General features: G+C 42.1%; 1 protein-coding gene across 3 annotated transcripts in view; it reads left to right on the top strand.

Annotated features, from left to right (window-relative positions):
• The window catches only part of LOC147102949 (protein kinase C alpha type), a 502,947-nt gene extending 487,481 nt beyond the window's left edge, over positions 1-15,466 (top strand). For 2 of the 3 annotated variants that reach the window (XM_085963925.1, XM_085963927.1), the window contains one exon: positions 11,153-15,466. In XM_085963925.1, the coding sequence (XP_085820051.1) occupies positions 11,153-11,317 (165 nt within the window). In that variant the 3' untranslated portion in view covers positions 11,318-15,466. The remainder of the gene's footprint in view (positions 1-11,152) is intronic. The other variant, XM_085963926.1, reaches the window with a different exon arrangement.
• The last annotated feature ends 507 nt before the right edge of the window (positions 15,467-15,973 follow it).

Genomic DNA, 15,973 nt, shown 5'->3' with positions numbered 1-15,973 from the left:
GCACACATCCTTGTGGGGCCCCCGTGTTCAAGGTCGGGGGGGGGGGGGGGGGGAGGTGTGGTTACCTAATTTGACAGGCTGGGGTCTGTTTGTTAGGAAGTCCAGGGTCCAGTTGCAGAGGGAAGTGTTCAGGCCAAGAGTTTGGAGTTTGGTGGCCAGCTTGTTGGGGACGATAGTGTTGAATGCTGAGCTGTAGTCTATGAACAGCATTCTGATGTAGGTCTCCTTACCATCTAGGTGATTCAGTGCCGAGTGTAGAGCAGTTGTGATTGCATCCTCCGTTGATCTGTTTGCACGATAGGCAAACTGGTGTTGGTCAAGAGAGGCAGGAACACTGGCTTTGATGTGGGCTAAGACCAGTCTCTCGAAACACTTCATTATGATGGGTGTGAGTGCGACAGGTCGATAGTCGTTCAGGCACGTCACAGCCGTTTGTTTTGGCCCAGGAATAATGGTAGCGGTCTTGAAGCATGTAGGGACTACTGCCTGGGCCAATGACAGATTGAAGATGGCGGTGAAGACATCAGCCAGCTGATCAGCACATTCCTTGAGTACCCGTCCAGGGATGCTATCCAGTCCAGCAGCCTTTCGTGTGTTCACTCCGCATAGAACACCCCTTACGTCGGAGGTCGACAGAGTGAGCACCTGGTCTTCCGGGGGTGGCAAGGCTTTGGTAGCCGGCTCCCTGTTGTCTCTGTCGAAGCGAGCGTAGAAGTTGTTAAGCTCCTCCGGAAGGGAGGCATCGCTAACCAGGGGGCTGGTGTTTTTGCCCTTGTAGTCAGTGATGGACTGGATGCCTTGCCACATGCGCCGGGGGTCCGAGTTGTTGCGGAAGTGATCCTCTATCCACAGTGTCTGTTTCCTTTTGGCAGTCCTGATACCCTTTTTTAGGTTGGTCCTAGCTGCACTGTAAGCTGCCGCGTCGCCAGATTTAAATGCTGCGTCGCGTGCTTTCAACAGTGAGCGAACCTCTCCGTTCATCCAGGGTTTCTGGTTGGGGTATGTCCTGATATTTTTATGGGTCGTGACGACCGCAACGCAGCTGTTGATGTAGAATAGCACTGTGGATGCGTATTCCTCGATGTCATTATGGGCAAACATGCCCCAATCAGTGCGTTCGAAGCAATCCTGAAGCTCCGATACTGCCCCCTCTGGCCATACTTTCACTGCTCTCACTGATGTTCTCCCTCTTTTGATGAGCAGTTTGTATGCCGGGGCTAGAAACAGGGAGAGGTGGTCAGACTTCCCAAGGTGGGGGCAGGGAATGGCCTTATAAGCGTCTACAATGCTCGTGTAGACTTGATCCAGTGTGTTCTCCCCTCTTGTGGGGCAGGAGACATTCTGGTGGAATTTCGGTAGTACAGTTTTTAGGTTTACGTGATTGAAGTCCCCCGCAACGATAAAAGCTCCGTCTGGGTGCGCAGTTTGTTGTTCGCTGATGGCCCTGTAGAGGTCCTTCAGTGCTAGTTTGGCATTAGCGTGTGGTGGGATGTAGACCGCAATGATGATAACAGCTGTGAATTCCCGAGGCAGGTTGAAGGGTCTGCACCTTACCATGAGGAATTCCAAATCAGCCGAGCAGGATCTATCAATTATGTCAGTGTTAGTGCACCAGGCATTGTTAGTGTAAATGCACAAACCGCCTCCCTTGCTCTTACCGGAGTCTGCAGTTCTGTCGGCGCGGAAGACCGTGCGTCCTTCTAGTTGGATGGTGGTGTCAGGGATGCCGTTGTTCAGCCAGGTCTCTGTGAAGATCATGGCGCAGCATTCCTTTGTCCTTTTCTGTGTGGAGAGATCCAGTTTGATCTCATCCATTTTGTTCTCCAGTGACCTGACGTTGGCCAGGAAAATACTTGGGAGGGTTTGTGTGGGGCCCTCTTCAGCCTGTTTTGGATACCGGCCCTCTTACCCCGCTTCTGCTTGCGTTCTCTGCGCGGTCTGCGCTGACTTCCGGCTGGGGAAGGACGCCACGCTGGTCCCGGGGGTCGGGCGATGTCGGGAGGCAGATCAATGTTGCCGAGTGTAAGCCGCACGCAGTCGGCCCCGATGTCTAGGAGCGTCTGCCGGCTGTACGGTAGGTCAGCCTTTAATTCCCGAATCAGCCGAGTCCAGAAGAGACTCAGAAGGAGGGTGAAAACGCTCAGTCTCGGGAGAGACAAAGCCGCTGCGTCCGTGCGCACCGCCATGTCGGCCCGATTGTCAGACTTGGCCTCTAGTCGGGTGGGGAACACGGGAGAAGAGGCCACAGGACCAGGTAGGTCCAAGTCCTGACCCGGGGAGGGGGGCTGTTGGTGGAGTGGGGTGGGGGGAAGCACTCCTACTCCTCCCATCCCACAAGTGCTCCCCACAGCTGTCCTCGTCTCACTGCAGCTGCAGGGATTCCAGAGGCCCAGGAACCCCAGCCAGCCACAGTTAAACCTGCAAAGCAGGTTAAAACCGAGGCTTCCAGCCTGATTATTATCATATATTTTAAAGTGCCAATCTGCCTCCTGGGAACAGGTTGGTGGGTTGGGGTCGGGATTCAGACTTTTAACACCTTTTAATGCCTTCTGGATGTCCATATAAATAACATCCATAGGCACTCCCTTATCAACCACATTTGTTATCTCCTCAAAAAATTCAACTAGGTTCGTTAGACATGACTTACTCTTTATAAATTCTCGCTGACTCTCTCTGATCAGCTCATATTTGTCCAAATGCTCAGACTCTGTCCCTAATAACAGATTCTAGCAACTTCCCCACAACGAACATTAGACCAATAGGCCTATAATTTCCTTATGATTCCCATAGAAGTAATTTTTCTTTCTTGGCTATGTTTGTGTAACAGGCTACTGCCATTGATCCATGTTCCAGATGAAGTATGTTCGGAAAATCAGATAAGCTACAGTATACATTTGCAGAACTTAATGATCATGGGGATGTGTGATTTTATTGTGACACTAAAACCTGAGTAGTATCATCATCGGTCGACTATTGTCAAAGCTGCTGTGACTGTCCTCCACAACACTTTATACGGCAGCGATCTGAACCCTGGTGTTGTTTCAGGTTGTCCTACATTGACTTGTTAGATACTGGAGCTTGCAGGTTGTGGATGTCGTTGGCTAGCTCAAGAATTAGCTCATCTACCTTTTGATGGCATTTCCTCAATCTAGGTTCTTACTCCTCTCCTTCAGGCGCTCAGCCCCCCGAAGCCTTTGGCATTTTCTGGAGATGGCCAGGTTACTTAACCGCCACCCAGCCTTCAGCGTTGACTAGTCAGTAGTACCTACTGTCTGTAACAGGTACACCTGACCTGACTGAAGGGATGGTATACGGTGAGAAAGAATATCGTTGCTTTTCGTTATGATCTCAAAGGAACCTCAGTCACCATTCAAATAAAAACACCAACCAAATGTTTCAGAAAAAGAGAACCCTTCTTGTGTTTCAGTATGGAAGCGTGTTCAGTAAGTAAAACCAAATTAATTTTAAAAATCTGGTTAAAATACCATGTGACTGATGGCTCATTTTACCATGTTTATCTACCCACCTACAATTATCTTTTATATATACTTATACCAGCAACATTATTTACTGCGATTAGGTTTCAGAATAAAATTTCTCACCTCAAAACATCAAATTTAAACTTCTGAGATTCTCATTAGCCTAGTATAAAGATCTGATGCAATTCTGTAGCTGAAAAAAGTAGTGTGCGCACAGGCTGGTCATTTCATCCTTGGACTGAATCTAGGTGGCGATGAATATAAGCAAGCATTTTGGGCTCCTGTATACATGGTTCAAACAAGTAATTACAGTCCTCATCAAGACAGGCTTTGAAAATGCACATCTTCTCAACAGTGAGTTTTAAAAGAATCCAGAATGATGAGCGAGACAGCCACAGCTCTTGTCGGTGGCGATCTTCTAATAACAGTGGCAATTTGTATGGTTTTGGATAGCTTTAAACTAACTATATTTCAGTACAAAAAAAAACAAACATCTTCAGCTGGTACCAGTACCCTGTGGTATAATACACTTTCTTAAATCACAAAGGCTTGCACTGCAATTTAATCTGACTGACACCACTCCAGATTTTGAGGCAGTTCTTATTATGCACTAGGAATTGTAAAGATGCAGAATCAGATCTAATATTTAAGAATTATAAACAACAACTAAGAGGAAGTTCAAAACAAAAGCCTAGAAATTCCGGCCAGTTTTGGGCGCAGCAATGGCACATTCTGGACAGGGAGAGGAATTTGGGGCAGAATGTGTTTCTGCCAGGTATTCGCCCCCTTCTAGCCATATGGAATAATTCTGATGGAGGGGGGTATGCGCAGGCTCTTCTTCTATCCACTAGGCGCGATGAGATTATGATCTCCACTAACAATCCTGCCATTTCTGCCCATCGTACAGCCAAAGGAAAGTATGCCTGCATCACAAGTTGTGAGGCAATTAGCATAGATGCATTTAAGGGGAAGCTAGATACATACACAAAGAAATAGCAGGATATATTTATAGAGTGAGATGAAGCAAGGTGGGAGGAGGCTCGTGTGAAGAAAAACACCGGCACAGACCTGTTTGGTCAAATGGCTTGTTGCTGTGATGTAAAATTCTATGTAATCGCCACACTAGAGCTGTAAGTGGGGCCCACAATGCCATTTCCCAATGGCAGTCTATCGCAATTGCCATTAGGATAGCTGCAATTCATCATAGAAGCATCTCTATAGGTAAATGGCGATTCAAAAACCTCCCAGTGGTTTTTAAAGTATCATTGCAAAAAACCTCAGAGCAATTCACATGCAGCCTTACTGCTGTGTGAGGACTTCTGAAAGAGAGGACAGGGAGAAAATAAATAAAGCATTTTTTTTTTTAAAGTAAAAAAAAGAAGAGAACTTAGATCAGGACCCTGTCCATTCATCTCTGAAATTGGATATGAATCTAGCTCAGACTGAAGGGTTTGTCTCTCTGCCATCTGTAAATGTTCTATAGCAAATATGAGTTAAATAGTCTTGATGCTGTTCATGGCAGTCATGAGACCACAGCACTAAACTGGACACTCTCACTCAGGCCACAAGGATTGCTGGTGTTCCATCTCTAAGCTGGAGAGCACAGGACTTCCTGTTACTCATATGGGACTGCTTGATACCGTCAGTGGGTGCCAAAAGTAGAAAAATATTCCAATTTTCTTCTGACATCTCATATTTCACGGAGCAGAAAAAGCTAAAATTAAATTGGGGAAAAAACTGAAAAGACAGAACAGCTGCACAGTGAAGTGTCTTTGTTTGACAGTGACAAATCTATTACTGCATCTAATAGTTATCACACAGCTCGCTGCAGCATACAAGCAAAATATTTTCTTTTTTCCTTCTGAAATGTATTCACCCAGTCATTTTGATTTACCTTTCAATTTTTTTTTTAAAGGAATGAGATTGGTCGCCCTACTGTGATTTCTTTCCTTCAGCTATAGCACCAGCTACAAACCAGATTAGTTTATCCACTCATTAATTTCATTTCCTTTTCCATCTGTGTACTCTTTGGGGGGAAAATTCAGTATCACCCCGCTTGGGGCGCTATTATCGGCCGTGCGCAAAGTTTAGCGCCTGGCACTAATTATTGCTTCCGACGGCAAACTTGGCTTTTATCGCCCCCGGGAGGTGATTGGAGCACTAAATCAGGCACTTCACACCTGTCTTCAGGCGCAAAGGCCGAGGAGCGAGGCGCAACCTCAGAGCGCTGGCGAAGCTCATGTGATGTCAGTCAGCAATGGAACACAGACACAATGGTGCCGGCCAGTTCTTAAAGGGGAGGGTTGATCTTGCTCTCCATCCACATCCTGCTCATTGCAGCCTTGAATCTCGGCCTGGAGAGACTGTACATCAAATCTGCTGGAAAGAACAATGGAGAGACCCAGGGAAAGAGCTCAGAGTGCAGCCCCCATAGTCTCTTCTAAATCGATACACAAGGGCAAATCAAAATGTACCTGCAAAGTGCTGCTCAGTACCCAAAACTCCTTCACACAGCATTGAATCTCTCCAGAAGTCTCTCTCTCTCTCTCTCTTAGAATGCGTGGTGCAAAAATGTCACCAACAAAAAAAGGCAGGAAGCGGTCGCCTTTAAATAGCGCTTCCCCCAGTCCCCTCCTGACTGCAAAACGCTCCCCTCAACCTGTCATTGCTAGCGGCAGACAGTAAGGTGGGGGCGCCACACAATATCCGGTCCGGGGCGCTACCGGGGCGTTGTGCACTCGACTGGCGTCACGACCTGCCGTGGCGGTAGTGTTTAGCGCCACCGCAAAATGTCTAGTTAATTTCGTGAGCGGCGCAAACATCGCCGCGCCCGGGCACTAGTTGCTTTGAGCCCCATTACCGCCCTCTTAAGGCGCTAACGGGAGACACAAACCAACTGAATTTTTTCCCCTTTATTTTCTTTGAACTGTGTTGAATGAACTACAAACAGACTAAAAGGATAGGTCAGTGAAATGCTTTCCTTTTCCATTTCTGCACAAAACAGATGGCATCTCAGCAAGGTCTTTGTTCACCTCAGGGTATCTTCACAATGTTATTAAAGCAACTGCATTTGATCCCTGCTGTTTTAAAAGGCTCCTTCAGTGGATAATGCCCACAGTCTATGCAGGATTGCTAAATTATTAGAGGTTTTCATATATTAAACCAAGGCAAAACTTCCAACTGGCGAAGTTCACGTGTGAACACTTAATCTGTTCCCATTACATCCAGCGTGCATTATCCAGGCACTAAACCCACTTAAAATAAATGGGTTAACACGCGCATAACAATGCATTTATATTCTCAACCTTGTATCACTATTAGTAAGAGTATAGTTTACAACGTTATACCTGTATTACTTTGATAGAATGCTGTATAAACTAGGTATCATTTAACAATCCAATGAATCATGAATAATTAAATGGTGTAATTTCATAGCTGTAAAGAAAATAATCTCGAGCCCTGCGATTTCCCCTGACAGTTCTCAAATTGCAGCACTAGTTTGATACATAATGCTTTCTTGCACATCCAAAAAGCCCATTACACAACTGAGGACAATGTAGAACATTTTCTTAGCTTCAATAAAGGAAACGATTGCATAGAGTACTTTATGTTGTTGAATTAAATGATCTGGTTTGTCGCATTCAATAATGTAACTTAGAAATGCCGTTTTAAAAGCCATCCTTACTAACTCCTCCTCCTCCTCCCCCCCCCCCACTCCCTCAAGATATTTGGCCTTTTGGAATTGAAATTAAATGTTTCTATTGTATCTGATAATAGGGTATTGGAGAGGGTGTAGAAATCATCCAGTCATGTAATGATTCCAAGTCTGTGCAAGACAAGTGACAAAGCAACAAAATGGCTTCCGGTTTCCTCCAGTAATCCACAGCATGTTATCTATCCGTTGGATTCTAGGGCACAAAAAAAATCCATCACAGCTCTATTGTTTTGTTCCTCTTTCTTCTCTCATTCTTTGACGTTGACATCTGTGCTACCGTGGTGTTGTGCAGGTTTTCGTTCCTAAAGGAGAATGGACTCAAGTCATTAGACTATTCTTTGAGTAGCAACCAAAATGGAATCCTTTTAAGGAGAAATCAAGCTTGAAAATAAATTGCTGCCCTAACAGAAAACTTGAACAGTTCCAAAATTGTAATTTTAAAAAAATAGAATTATGTTGTTTTTTTCTTCATGAACTTTTTTCTTGAACTGAGCATCGAATCCATAACCAAGACCACTCTGTACTATCACCCTACTCAATTCTTATCTCACCCTCACTGAATCCCTTATTCACATCCTTGTTATCTCCAGGCTCGACTTCTCCAACGCACTCCCGAGCTCCAAGTCTTCCAAAATGTCACACTCCACACCCTGTCTGGCACTAAATCATGCCCACTTATCAGCACTGTCCTCACCAATCTCCAATGCATTGAATTCAAAATCCTTTTTCTTATTTAAAATACCTTCAAGGCCTTGCCCTACCCAATCTCCACACCCTCTAGTTTTCTAATGCTGGCCCCCTCTGCATCTCCCTTGACCTTCTGCACGGTTGCAGCAGAACCTTCAGACTACTTTCTAGAATGCTCTTCCCAAATTTCTCAATCTTTCTACATCTCTCCCTACCTTCAGAAGTATCTTCAAAGCACATCTCTTCAACCATGCCTTTGAGCACCTCCTCTAACTTCTTCATATACTGCTTGGTATTGATTTCTTCTCGGTGAAGCACCTGGGACATTCATTACGCTGATTATTTATATAATTGCCAGTTAGTGTTGAAATGGCCAAATGTGGCATCTTTAAAATATAGAAAACTTTTATACTCCAAGTGGACAGAGAAAGATTTAACAGAACATGACATATTACAAGATAGTAAAGGTTGGTTTTGAACACCTAATGCATTGCTTCTGGGTATAAGCCAACAGAGTGAGAAGACATAGGAATGTAAAGGCCATCTTGCCCGTCCCAGTATCCAAGAAATATTATATTTCATTATATCATACAAATTTCTAACCAGTATTTATCCAGCTTTCTCTTAAAATTGCTAATAGGATCAGCCACCATTTACCCCACCCCCTGGCAGTCTGTTCTATACATTCATCACTTTCCACATATAGTAGTTAAATCTAAACTGTGATTTCATCCTCCCTCTTCTAACTTTGAGGCTATGCTCTCTTGTAAAATATGTAATATGTTATGGATGGTGGAATTACCGCCAGTTGGATAAAGACCCAATAAATTGTCATTTGATTGATTCTCTGTCCTTTGGACTATCAGGAAAGATTGAGCAGGCTGGGGCGCTTTTCTCTGGAAAAAGGCTAAAAGGAGACATGATCGAGGTTTTTAAAATAATGAAAGGATTCAATATATGTAGAGAAGTTATTTCCATTTGTGATCGAGTCCAGAACAAGGGGACATAAATACAAGATAGCCCCTAACAGACTAAATAAAGAATTCAAGAGGAGTTTCTTTACACAGTGGTGAAAATGTGGTACTCGCTGCCATATGGAGTGGCTGAAGCAAAGAGCATTGACAAATTTAAGGGGAAGTTTGATGCATACACGAGGGAGAAGGTACAGGTAATTAGAGTGGGAACAGGCTCGCGAGGATTCCCCTCTACTGTGGTTGACACGGCCCTTGACCGTGTCCATTCCATTTCCCGCACTTCTGCTCTCATCCCTTCCCCTCCCTCCCAGAACCACAATAGGGTTCCCCTTGTCCTCACCTTTCACCCCACCAGCCTCCACATTCAACGGATCATCCTCCGCCATTTCCGCCACCTCCAACGTGATCCCACCACCAAATGCATCTTCCCCTCACCTCCCCTTTCAGCATTCCGAAGGGGCCGCTCCCTCCGCGACACCCTGGTCCACTCCTCAATCACCCCCAACAGCCCTAGCCCTTCCCCTTCGCCCGGCACCTTCCCGTGCAAGCGCAGGAGATGCAACGTCTGCCCTTTTACCTCCTTCCTTCCCACTGTCCAGGGCCCCAAACACCCCTTCCAGGTGAAACAGTGATTTACTTGCACTTCTTGCAATTTAGTATACTGTATTCGCTGCTCACGATGCAGTCTCCTCTACATTGGGGAGACCAAACACAGATTGGGCGACCGCTTTGCGGAACACCTCCGTTCAGTCCGTAAGGGTGACCCCAAGCTTCCGGTCGCCTGTCACTTTAATTCTCGGCTTCACTCCCACTCGGATCTCTCCGTCCTCGACTTCTTACACTGTTCCAATGAAGGTCAACGTAAGCTCGAGGAACAGCACCTCATCTTTCGATTAGGCACTTTACAGCCTTCTGGACTCAACATTGAGTTCAACAATTTCAGATTATAACCCCTGCCCCCATTTTTCAGGCTGTATGATTCTGCAATCCCCATGTGCAACATTTTATCTCTCCTGCCTTCTACCCTAGCACAGACTGTTCCTTCAGATCCTCCCCTTCCCCGCCTCTACACCTGCTATAAATCTGTTACATCTCCAGCCTTTTCCGGTTCTGAAGAAGGGTCCCAGACCTGAAACGTTAACTGTTTCTCTCTCCACAGATGCTGCCTGGCCTGCCGAGTGTTTACAGCATTTTTGGTTGTTATTTCAGATTTCCAGCATCCGCAGTATTTTGCTATTGTACCAGCATAGACCAACTGGGCTGAATGACCTGTTTCTGTGCTGTAGATTCTATGTAATTCTTACTCTGGCACACTGAGCTGGAGCCCACTGTCGTTAGTTTCTGGCTCTGGTTTGGACCAGTCATACCAGGCAAATGATCCTGGGGGTGGAAAATCAGCTGGGTTCTAGGGGCATATCCATGGTGCGTGAAGTCCCACCTGTGCCAGGTGTTACCCCTAACCGGAAAGCCTAGGTCAGTATATTAGCAGGAAATCCTTGGTAACCATCAGTTCTGCTGCAGAAATGTTTACTAAGGATGAAAGATGTAAGTTAGTTAATATGTTAAGTTATGCATCTCATTATAAAAGCTCACCTAATCCGCTGAAACAATCTGGCTATTGATAATTGAAGGCAAGATTCTCAGATATGTGCTGGAATTTGTATTAACTTGTTCAGAACATTGTATTTTGTACTTCTAAATAATCAGGAAATATGGGATGAATTATCAAGCAGATTATTTAATAACTGTGACTTCTGTTTACTGAAAAAATGCCTACTTTCCAACAATCTGCTTATTTCATAATTGTGGCCAACTGGACAAAATCTCTTATGGGATTGTGTGTGGGGGAGGGGGAAAGAGGGGGAAGACTGATCAAAAATTCTGAAACAATTTCAATAATTCATATCCATGTGCATACTGTGTCCAGTATCAATGCTGAGCTAATTTAGACTTGCAGTATTTATTTCTATGTGAACCCTGCCCTCTCGTTACCCCATGGTGCCCCTCCAAATGTTTGCACAACAGTGAAATTCCCAAAAATAGAGTACGTAAAAGAGTGTGGCATGAGCAGCTTGTAGTTTACAGTAATACCGCTATTGGAAAATAAGTACTAGAAATAGTACTATTTCTTCCTGAAGTTCATGAAATAAAACATCAATTTTATGTAATTCACTAATTACCACCAGGGTTGGGACTTAATCATTTTCAGTAAACATAGGTTTATTGCTAGTGAACTTCCAATAAGGAATCATTTATGTTCTCTAAAGACATCCTGACGTTTCTTTTTCTCTCTACAGTGCGGCAGAAGCGCTGAAAACTTTGACAAGTTCTTCACACGAGGCCAACCAGTGTTAACACCACCTGACCAGCTGGTTATCGCTAACATCGACCAAGCAGAGTTTGAAGGATTCTCATTTGTAAACCAAGAGTTCATTCACACCAGTTTAGCCATTGTTGTATGAAACTCAGAATGAAGAGGACAAGCAGCAGCAGTAAATGGGCCTTTGTTTAAAATGTCTATATTCAATGATTAACTTTACAGGATTAATAATGTTCAAAAAAGGTTAAGGAACAAGCACTTTTAACTTTTAGAAAAAAATTAATACACTTTATGGAGAATTATTGACAAAATTTTAAAGTCCAGCTTTAAAGCAGTCTAATATAATATAATTGTGAATTGTTCTGATAACTAAAAAGACAGCAAGATTTTTAGAAATGCATTCTCCTCTGCTGGATTCTAGTATTTTTTTTAATGTTGAGGTACAAATTGCAATATACATTTGGCCCCCAAGGGACCAGTTCTTCTTGCCTTTGTCTTCCCAATAATTGAGGATGGTTCAATAGCCTACTCATCAAAAACAACTGAGGAACAAATTTGTTTCTCCAAAAATGTAATGGATGAAATATGTTTGAGTAAATCAAAATATGTATCGCATGACATTCTCCATCTACAATTTGCACTAATATATAAAACTGATATTTCCATTTGGATTACAGAACAAGAAATTGAAAGCTGTGCAGGAAAGAGCGAGAATTAGTTGAAAGAGGGAGCAGAGGAGAAAAAAAAGTTGATCAAATGATTTTGGTATTTTAACATGTACTAGAGATCTCTCGTCCAAAGTAGCTACTGAAAGGATGTGAATACATTTTCCCACATGAATCACACAGTTTAACATGTTCCTGTTCAAAGACACAGAAACTAATCTAGTGCACAAATCAAACAATCAGTACAGGAGACTATTCTACTAATTTTATATGAAACTACAAAGACAAAGAATGCTGTGCTACAGTTGTCTAGCTCGTATCTCATTATGATTTGTTGTATGGAATGAGCTTTTGTTTCTTAGAAATAGCAATGTTCTGCTTGCAGCAAAGCTTTGACTTTGTTAAAGCATATGTTCAATGTATTAAAGGAGCACTAACTTCATACAACAGCATTTGGCAAACTTTTTCATTTTTGTTAAGTGTGCAATGTAATTATGTAAATTGCATCACAAAAATAGCATCCAGCCACTTAATCATGACATTTTGAGAAAAATGACATGCCACTTTTCGCGATAGTCCCCCTTGAAGGTACTTACTGAAGGTTTTCTTGAACTTTCAAAAGACCTATTGCAGTTTTTATACTAAGGCACAGAAAAGTTTTTTTCTGAAGACATTTGCTTGTACTGGTACAAATCAGCCTTTAAAAGAAAATACATTTTAAAAATTAAGATATTTGATGCATTGTTTAGCTCCTGTACTTACCACTACAGTAAAAGAAACTATTTTGGTCAAACTTGCTTTATTTTTCTTAAGGTTGAACAGTAAATGCTAATTCTTAGAGCCACAGTAAGTCCATGTGCGCACCTTGATTCAATTACAAAATGGGAGTCAATTAAGATTATTTTTGCCTTGATTTTGGAAACAGTAATTTAGTGACTCACTATTCTGCCTTTGAGAAATGCATGTCAGAATACGACTAGCATGTTGTCCATAGGTGCCGTATGCAACAAGGCCTACATTTTGAAAGTACGTATGTTTGGTTGTTGGTCTAACTCGTGTTTGCCATATCCAAGTTGAACAGTGCACCTTTTAAAAATAAATTACAATTGAAAATGACAAGTTTTTTTTTAATCATATCCTTCAGTGCTTGTTGCATTGATTGATGGTTACATTTCTTTGTGCTATTCTTCATATTACACAATTCAAAGTCAAATTATTAAAGATACAGTAAATGTACATATGCACCCAACCCATTGTTAGTTGAAGCATCAATATTTAAAACCAGCACTAATTGATGCTAAATGCAAGCATTTTAGATGAATGAAGAAAATGGTTAAAATATATATAATGCCTATATACAGTTAAGCACTGTTATCTGACATCTTTCACGTTTAAAGTAACCTTCTGGACCAAACTTTTTACTAAGTGAGTTTACCTAGTCAGCTTGAATACAAATATTTAGTGAAGTAGAGGTAGTAAGGAGGGGAAAATGCTTGTAAATTAAATGCTAATATATATATATATATAATTTTTTGTTAATGTTTAAGATTGGAAGAAAAAGTTCACGGTTGATCAGATGTCAGATCTCAATTCTTTATTAACCATCCCAAAATTATTTCAAAAGGCAGTCTCTCCAAAACAATTAGGATTAGGTTTGACATCGACATGGTTATTTTGTTTTGAATGGAATGATGAAGACATCACTGAGGGAATGACTTGGAGGAGTCATTAAGTCCCATGGTCTGAGAGTGCTGAATAAGCATAAACATAGCTGAAGTCTAAAGGTAGCAACTAACATTAATTCAGCTCCCTTACATTGTCAGAAACAGTAAGTACTCCCATTCTGTACCTCCTCTAAGATGTCATCTGGTTATTGTGGTTCAAACAATTATTATTAAAAACCAAATAACAAAAATGGGTTTTCATGTTTTTTGTAAGAGCTGAATTTTGAAAAGGAATACTGATAATACGGCTGGCTCTTTAAATATGTTTTGAGGGGGTTGCATAAAGAAAGAAACCAACCTTGCATCACTGTACAGAACATTATTCAGGCCACATCATCTACTATAATACGTACTGCTGAGTAAAATAGGTTTCCAGGTAATTTGTTGCCCCTCACTCCAAGTAAACCCTCAGCCACTCGACGATCATCTTTCACCTGCTTTACACCATCTTGCCACATATCATTTTAAGTTTTCTTTAAACAAAAGCTTTTAAATTAAATTATAGTTTATATTTTTGAAGAATACTGATTGAGTTTCAAAGTGGTAATTCAACCAAGTGGCTCTGTACGTTTTCATAAACTGCTTGAGCTTTGCCCTCTTAGTTTATATTCTATGAACTACTCTGTTGAACTTCTGCCTTGTAACTCGCCTGCCCAGCCAACTGGATCCTGTTTACTGAAGTGCTTGCAGATTTCACATCACTGCCTTATTAACATCACTAGCAACAATGCTAAAATGTGACTGCAGTTGAGTAGATAGATTCACGGTAATGACTCCACTGCTATATTTCTAACAGGCAAGTAAACAGAGCCATGCATTTCATACAGACCATTTAAACTGAAGGGTACCAATTACCTAGACAACTGTTTTTGCTGAAGATCGAGAAGGAGGGGGAAATAAATCAATTTTTCTGAACAATTCAGGAAGTCAAAAAGTTTGTTTGGTATAGTTCGGCATAAAATGTAGAGATTTTAGCATCTTAAAGTGGTTGAGGTCCAGACAAAAAAGTTATATAATGTAATATTTCATACAATTTATTGTGGGCATCTTTGTTCAGGAGCATGACTTCCAGTGTTTCCCTGTTTTCACACTACATTGGTGAATAAACATCTACATGTATAGAATTCCCCTCTTTTGTAAAAGTATGAATGTTCTGAGAAGCACTGATAAGGATTTTTAAACACTGTTACATCTTTATTAAAAACCCTAGAAACTATTGCAGAAAGCTATATGGGAAATGGCATTGAGAAAGATACAGCTTATCTTTGTAACTCAACAGGCTGTTACCATACCTTCAGGGAGTTTCCAGTCAGGCTTAGACCCAGAAGCTCAATTCCACAGTTGCCATATTGGCTGCAGGAGTCCTTCACACTGCAGAAATCCCAATATATTGTGCAGTGTAAGCTATCACGACATAGTTTTCCTGCAGATCTTTTTTAAAACATTTTTTTAAATGCAAAGATCAGTGATGCAATTCCATCTTACCATCACAAGTCGTGTCATTGTTTACAGACCTGGTAAAATGACAGGCAAATCACTTGACAAGGACAATATGCCCATTTAAACAAAAAAAAACATTCACAACACGTCTAGCTTTTTAACAGTGTTGCTTCAAATTGCTGATTTGTAATGCCAAGAGTCATATTCCATTCTGGATTTGTCAGCAATAATATTATTTTCTTTACCATGTAGGAAGTGTAGCAAGCCAGTACAGGAACAGGTGCAGAGGTCACAATATTCATTTAGAAGTTGGTTGGAGATGGTGTATTATTAACGCATAAAGTTTTCTTTTTCTATTATATAATAAGCAACTTACTTTCCTCAAATTGTTTTGCATGGTACTGTTTGTTATATGTTAATTGTAGTTTGACAATGTGTAAAAATAAACAAAGTGGCTGTCAACTGTGTTTTCTTTGATTTAAATGTACCTCTGCAGTGTTTTTGCCAAACTTTTTCCTCTTCTAAAGATGCTGAAAATATAGTAGAAAATATAGGGAAAGAGTGATCTCCTGGAAGAATTTCGATCACCTAGATGGGTCGGAGAGGAATTTCCCAGATTTTTTTCTCCCAAATTGGCCATTGGGTCTTTTATCTGGTTTTTCGCCTCTCCCGGGAGATCACATGGGTTCAGGTGGATGCAGAGTGATAGAAGATTTGAGGTTAGGATCAGATCAGCCATGATCTTATTGAATGGCGGAGCAGGCTCGAGGGGCCGATTGGCCTACTCCTGCTCCTATTTCTTATGTTAATGTTACTGGAGTACACAGTAGCCAGTGCTGGCCAAGAAGCCAGTCTTTGTGTGTGGCCTTAACAATTTGAGTGTAGAGGGCCTCACAGCTAAGCCCGATCAGTCTCTCCACCAATGCCCACTCATAACTTTCTCAAAGTGTCACTGGACAATAGTCAGGA

This window comes from Somniosus microcephalus, chromosome 21 (assembly GCF_052327205.1).
Source record: "Somniosus microcephalus isolate GS21.2 chromosome 21, FLI_Smic_1.0, whole genome shotgun sequence".
NCBI lineage: Eukaryota > Metazoa > Chordata > Chondrichthyes > Squaliformes > Somniosidae > Somniosus > Somniosus microcephalus.
The sequence above is the reverse complement of the archived record's forward strand: the minus strand, read 5'-3'. Positions and strand labels throughout refer to the sequence as shown.